The sequence below is a fragment of the Choristoneura fumiferana genome, chromosome 19, assembly GCF_025370935.1.
Source record: "Choristoneura fumiferana chromosome 19, NRCan_CFum_1, whole genome shotgun sequence".
Lineage (NCBI taxonomy): Eukaryota > Metazoa > Arthropoda > Insecta > Lepidoptera > Tortricidae > Choristoneura > Choristoneura fumiferana.
The window spans coordinates 10,338,476-10,346,120 of record NC_133490.1 but is presented as its reverse complement, the minus strand read 5'-3'; the positions used below and the strand labels follow the sequence as shown (position 1 = coordinate 10,346,120).

General features: G+C 39.1%; 1 protein-coding gene across 1 annotated transcript; it reads left to right on the top strand.

The window, feature by feature from the left end:
• Nucleotides 1–743: 743 nt before the first annotated feature.
• Nucleotides 744–7,281, top strand: LOC141438863 (uncharacterized; the record flags this gene model as incomplete). Its single annotated transcript, XM_074102905.1, is given in 4 exon segments — nucleotides 744–872; nucleotides 4,780–4,856; nucleotides 4,930–4,978; nucleotides 7,130–7,281. Coding segments are annotated over 4 exon segments (325 nt in total), but the record flags the coding sequence as incomplete, so codon positions are not given.
• Nucleotides 7,282–7,645: the final 364 nt, after the last annotated feature.

Genomic DNA, 7,645 nt, shown 5'->3' with positions numbered 1-7,645 from the left:
ATAAATGGTTGAAACTAGTTTTGGAAAGTGTGCGATTTATTTGACGCGAAATGATATAGGTACTTATAGGCTAGATGAATTAATTTGGTTTTTTCTTTAATTACAGGTTGTCGACATGCATGCCGTTAACGAAATCATATCCATATTGGAGAAAATTAATATTACAAAAGAGCTGCTGGAGGTATGGATAAATATCTTAATAAAAAAAATCTTTAAGAATAAAACATACAAGATGTCTTTAAATTATTAATAATTTGAAGACATCTTGCTAAGGCCGACAACACACACTGTTAAAGGCGGAAGCAACATACTATTAAAACGCGACGCCACGCCACGTCGTCTGACGCATGTTTCTATCTTCAACTGACCATAATAAATAAATAGGACTGATTAATACTGACACGCGTTGGATGGCGTGTCGCATGGGTGGCGTGGCGTCGGGTTTTAAATAGTATGTTCGCACCTTAAGAGCTTTTGCCGGCGGTTTTTCGGCGGAGCGCAAAACGCAATCAGCGCTGGGGTGTTTTTAACGCTTCAGCATTATGCTGAGCCAGTGTCCGATTCACAACCGCAATGACACATACCTTTGTTGTTTTTTTTTTGTACCTAATAATATTGTTGTCTTGTGTTGTGAATAAACGTATTTTCTTTCTTTCTTTCAAAAACGCTAGTGTGCACAAGCTCTTACCGCTGGGTTTAGATTACCTCTCTTTAATCGTGGACAAATGCGTTTCAGACCACCCGACTGGGCAAGCATGTGAACGAGCTCCGGCGCAAAACCTCCGAGCCGACGCTCGCTCGCCGAGCCAAGGTGCTTGTGAAGCGATGGCGGGACCTCGTCATACCCTCTGCCGCCTCCCCACAGAACACAGGTACGATCCTCTTCGAGCACTTTAAGACCAGAGGCCGTATTGTCTAATCTAAAGCAAGGTTTAGACGAAGTCAGTAACGCTAGCGCCAGTCCCCAGATGAGGATGCGTTTTAAAGATGTGCGAGGAATTCGTTTTTTATCAACCAATAGAAACGTCTCGCTCCGCTAAGCTGTTTCATCAGAGATGTGCCTCTCACATCTTTGGTGGAAACGCAGCCTAAGCCAGATCTGCCCTGGCCTGTGTTGTTTAGCGTTTACTTTTACTTGCCCGAATTTCACTTGCCATACCAACGTTTGCCATAAAATATACTTAGTGGCACAAAATTTTGCCCACCCTTCATACAAAATTACCGATTCTGCATACATTTGAGGGCCAGATTTTTGGCCGCTCAGTATATATAAAACTGTGCTGTTTTCAGGATTTTTTTAAATGTCATCATATAGAATGCAGTAGGTTAGGTTAGGTTAGTTTAATATAAACTCTGAAGAAATTACTATTTCAGAAGTAAATTACTTTATGGCAAATGAAATTCGGGCAAACGATAGAGAGCCGTTGTTTAGATGAACTCTTAAAGAAAACAATTATCTATGGTATAGGTTTAGACAATCAAACTTTTAAATAAATATTAAACCGAAACAATGTCACACAAACATTCTACAGTAAACATGCCCTGTGCCCTACGGATTAAGATACGTAATATCCTCGTTCAAATTAAAATTTTAACTGTGACGGAGTTTTGACGCGCAAAAATCATATTTAACCCCAGTTTAGAACTGCAAGATAAATCGTGCAAGTAGAAATCAGCAGACATCAGCTGAATTCATTGTCCCTCAATAGTTTGCGATGTAATACAACTTGTATGAAAGTTCCTGAATGGTCTAAATGGGGCTTTACATTGCTGCGCTCAATTGATCACTTTAAAGTCGTTCCCTTTACGACCTTGTAATGTACAACTTGCACCGTTTTGCTTGCAAGTCTAAACTCGGCTTTACATTCGTCTCGCAAAGACAAAGTAAAAAAAAAATACGTAAAGCTACAGTTTAAATATAATGTCAACGGTCATATCAACATGTTTTTAATATATTCATGTTAACCAATGAAGTGATGCGAGCATTCGATATGGGTAACGGAACTAGGGAAGCTGGCCCCTACTTCCTCTGACCAGACCCTTTTTATGACCGCCAATAACACGTGGTTCCATTTAAGCATACATACACGGTGTTTAAAAAATGCTACACTAAGCTTATTACTAATACTATACAAGTGAAAAAACATTTTAACTCGAAAAAAAAACAACGAGTCACAAGACAACTAGGTAAATTGTTTTTTTATTTTTTATTTTCTATGTTATTCCACTTGGTTCGTTATCAGTAATCACTAATCACTTGGTGGTAATCAGTAGCAATGTGGGTAAAATTATTGTACAGAATTTGTTGCCAGAATATTTAGTGGAGCGGTCCGTATACTGTATTTTTAAGAAGCAAAAATAAAGTGATCGTTATAAGGCTGTTTCCACCAGAAATTCACGAGGATGCGTTACGATGTGTTTGTCACGAAAGAACCAATAGAGACGGTTCATTATCTATCCTCGCTCCGCCTGCCTGTTTCCACTGAAGATGCGCCGAGTGAGGATAGGTAAATGAAGCGTTTCTATTGGTGCATGACAAATATTTCTCGCAGGCTGGGTTTCACATCTCTAGTAGAAACGTAGCCTAAAGGTCATGACTATAGTCGACCCTATTTTTAATTCACTTAAGATTTTTGGAGTATTTTTAAGCCTTTAAGTGTCTCGCAAAAGCCATAGTGACCGTAGTACACGAAATTTGCGGAAGTATATGTCAATATAATCATGATTTCGACTATATTACCAACGGTCAACAGGGTCACTGACCCGCCACTAAGCGCGTTGACTTACGGCGCATTGCACCCGCCGTATAAATTAATTTAAATACCTATTAATACGCTTAACTAAGACTTCTATACGATTATAGAAAGAAGGAAAGATGAAATTTTGGAATCTTTTTGTATTTTTTATTTCAATTCCAAATTTTTTGTTACTTTTACGGTCATCCCGTAAAACCCATATCGAAAATACAAACTGAAATATGATGCATAGAAACGTGCGCGGAATGCCGAGTACCTGGGTTCGATTCCCAGCGCTGGTCTTATTTTTATGGTTTTTCTATGCATCTATATTTCAGTTTGTATTTTCGATATTAAATTTATTTGTCAAAATTCAGTTTAGTTCTTAGCCCTAAGAGCGTTTTCAGATTATCCGATCCGATATCGGGGGAAGTAAAATGTATGAAATATGATCCGATATCGGATCGGATAATCTGAAAACGCTATAACGGATACGGGGAATCCTACTAATATTACAAACGAGGCAGTTTATGAGGTTGCATGTGACCTACGTGTGATCACTGTTTCACATAGAAAGGTCTGGACGGATTGAAATAATCATAATCACAATTATTTATTTATATGCTTAACAACAAAATCTATCGCATGCAAATGTGGTAATAATGGCAGTAAAAATGTCTTAGCCTTCATAACAAATTATAAAAAATAAAAAACTGTAGATAGGTCGCAAAGGGCTCCTTTACCTGTTACTTTTTTATAATACATACACGCGCTTTCGGAAAGACCAAAGGAAGCTCAAAGATAATAATAAATTAAGACCAAGACATTAAATACCCATACCCCCTCATAAATTAAAAATGTTCAATACAGGCCGTTATATTATGTGTATAAAAATATATAATAACATAAAATAAAAGAAAAATCCTTCAATAAATTATTAAAGGCATACCTCATTGAAAAATGTTACTACACATTGCAAGATTTTTCCAGAATACGTACACCAATTATATTACATATTTATAAATTATCGGATATCGTTTAACTATTTATTATGAAAATAGCTTGAAGTTATCTTGCAGAGCCCTACTACAGGGTCATGTTTGGGAAATATTTTATTTTAGTTTAAGATCCTATATACCATGAAAGCAATGATTGTATGATTAAATGACCATCACTGCCAAGAAACTTGGCAGTTTTTTTTTTCAATAAATTAGAATGTATACCCTGTGCTCTATGACAGATAGATAGACATACACCATAGCGACAGTACTAGGGCCCCGTTAGGAAACCCTGAAAACGGTTGCCTTAATATACTTCAAAATATTATCAAATAAATCCTTCACATAGTATATTTAAGTGAAGTTTCTAATATTGCCGTGGAGGCCAATACAATTAGTGTCTAAGTGTTGGCTAATACGTGCTAGAACGTAATGAAATCTGATATCAAATGTGAGCAATAAGTAAATTGAAAGAAACTATTTATTAAGGGTAAATAACGCCTTAAATGGATTTGTGGTTAATCCCCTATATATCCAGTTTGTCTATTTCGACCAATTCCCAAAATGTCCATTCTCCGAACGCCTGATTTTCCAGATGTCCAATTCTTCTAATGTCCAGTCTGTTTATTTCGTTCATCTGTTTGTATGGCTTTGTGTCCTAACTTAACCTGATTGCGCTGGAAACTTGAAAAAAACGTAGTTGAGGCTAGATTTGCGTCAAGGCGCGAAGTGCCTTAGCCACACGGAATAGGAGCTCCGCGGAGCACAGTTTCGTCGATCTTGGGTCATCAAAACTAAAATGGGCGAACCAGAAAGTAGTTGATTGAACGAAGACCGACTAGACATTCGGGTAAATAGACGTTAGGGGAAAGATGTACAGGTAAAAATAGATTCGGGAATCAGACATTTAGGAGATTTGACCTAATGGAACACGTCGATTTTCAATTTTTAGCATTGTATAAGATGTGACTTCAAACCCGGGTGTGTAGTATTATTACGAAAACTGAAAAAATTGCGTTACACATTTTTTTTATTGTTCTAATCAGGTTCCAACCGTTCGTCGGCGGAGCGGCAGACGCGGCGTCTCGGGGGCACGCCCATCACCTCCCCCGCCTTCGCCCGGGTACGCATACTTTACGTCTGTCTGTGTGTATGTGCGGTGGTACGTTACGCTCACAACCGACTGTGTGTTACAGCAAGTGGTCAGTCCCGCTGTGCCGAGCCCGAGGCCGCCGTCGAGACCAGGTGAGCTCTTTAATTTTTTTTAAACGTCTTTATGGTGTCCCACTGCTGGTCAAAGGCCTCTGACCTCCACAACTCCCATTCTGACGCTATGTCCCGCCCCCCATTAGTATGATATAAAATTACATGGAAATGGAAAATTACATGTAGTTTGATAAAACTACATGGAAAAATTAACTCTGTCGGCATTCGTTAGAATGTTTTAACTAATTACAGGAGAAATAAAATATTGTACAGGACCATTTTTACGCGCATTGATAAATTGTATGTATATGTGATACTGTCTCTGTTTATTCCGATAAAACGAACGGAGACGGCAACACAGATATCTGTCACATAAAATTAGTCAATGATTGGAGGCAGCATTTACTAAAGCACTTGTGTTTACATATTTTTATATACCATACCAATATCTGACACAACAAAGCGTGTATAAATCTATTTCTAGGGTCGGTGGGACGTTACTGATATTTTTGCACGCTCAGGTGTGGTGTGGCAGATATTAATGCAGGTGACTGTACAGTCAAGAGCAAAGATATCGACACGGCCGAAGTTACAAAAATATGTGACCTTAATGCAGGGTTGGAAAAAAACATGTTTTTTTTTTTAAATCGTGTAATTCGCGATTTATTGGAAAAAACCTAATAAAATCGGATTTTTTGGATTTTTTCAGTTGTCATAGTTATAACAAAAGTTTTGCGTAAAACGGAACGCGCTGTGAGAAAAAGGGAATTCCCCGCGCGGTGTTTAGTAAACGTCGCGCGGGAAATTCCCCTAAAATATCTCATTCATCCAAACAAGCTTTCGATCGTTTCGTTCAGTTTCAGTTTTCATTGAACTTGTTCTTGTTATTGATGTTGCTGTTGGAAAACTGTTTTTTTTTTGTTTAAATACTATAATTAAGTGATACAATACAGGTCAATGACTCTTTATTGTACATCACAAATAGTAAGCGATACAGAAAACAGGTACACAGAAAATTACAAGGTAAGCAATAGGCGAACTTATCGCTTAAGAGCGATTTCTTCCAGTGATTTGAGCGTACCGACATAATAAATATGTCGGATGCTTAAGTGCTCAAGCATTTAACGATATGGGCGAGCTTTAACATTATTTAATCGTATGGCGTAAAACATTAAACAATTACACTAAAGAAAGAAACTACAAACTAGTTATAAATCCACATTCAGGGTCGGACCCTGAGGGTCGCAAGCCACGACATTGTGTAAGGTGGAAGCACGCCACTTCTGTCTTGCTCGGGCTTGGTATCAGACACCAGGAACTAAAATATTCATTGAGCCTTGATAAGTCGGATGATAAAACTTCCTCGCCAGACTTGAAGTCTATAAATGAATTTGGTGGCCTCAGTTGGCGGTAAGTCGTGGACATTTTCCTTTCATGTGGATACCGTTCATGATTATGCGTTTCTCTATTTATCAGAACGTTCAATTCGCCTTAAGTTTTGTAAGTTTAGCACCACCCAGGGGACACGTGCAGGGCTGTGGTAGGTAAATCCTGCGGACGCGAGTAACAGTTGTCCCCCAGCTTTAACATTCTTGCACACCTACACAACCTCTCTGTTTAAGATAATCACCATCATCATCTCATCATCATATGTCCCACTGCAGATCACAGGCCTACTCTCCGAACAAGAGTGCTTGGTTCCTTGTTCCCACGCGGCCCTAGGGCGGAGTGGGAACTTAACACACACACATCAAATTTCTTCGCCGCAGGTTTCCTCACGATGTTTTTCTTCACCGTCAAACTCGTTGTAAATTTCAAGTGTAATGTCAGAGGTGCGAGCCTGGACTAGAACCCACGACCCTCTGCTTGAGAGGTCGTAGTTCAAACCTACAGGCATCAGGTCATGGCTTTTGACCATAGCTGTAAACAGCACGTAGGTAAAAGTATAATAAATTATTAAAGCGACAAATATTGTCAAATCTAGTAAGCTATCATGTCCTATAAGTACAACCGGAGTTAGCGTGGCTTATTTAACAGTTTAAAATTATATAAACTTTCTGCGTAGTTAACTTTAATTTTACTGAAATAGGGTTTGCAAACCAATGAAAAATTTAATGAAATTGCGTTTTTGGCTACGCCCTTGCATTTTGTAATATTATATGGACTTCTTTAACGTTTGTTGTATTGCAGCATGGGGCGGCTACGAGTCGGACTCGCAAGACGTGATACTTGTGGACGACGACCCGCCCCCTCCGCCCCCGCGCCGGCGTCCTCCCTCGCCCCCGCCCCCGCGCCCGTCGTACCCTCCCCGCTCACCCTCAACACACACACCGCTGCTACACGTGAGTAACAACCCTTTGAATTGAACGCTAGAGCCACAGTATAACAAGTTTTCCCTGCAGTAGGCCGACGCCTTTGAAGTTGAGTGATACCGCAGCCTGTATAGGTATTTACGCAAGTAAGGAAGGGTTGTCACAAATTTAAAATTTGGAAGGTTATATAAAACAGGCAAAATTATATAAAATAAAATTAGGGGTGGCATACTTACTAGCGGTAAGAAGTATTCAAATTAGTTTTTGGTATCCTGCTGTGTCACCAAGTAACATAGTTTTCATCACACTTGCTCGTAAACAGTGTCAAAACATGAAGGCTACCTTGATTGCAACCCCCCAAATAAAACCCTCGACCTTAATGTGCTTGTCATGA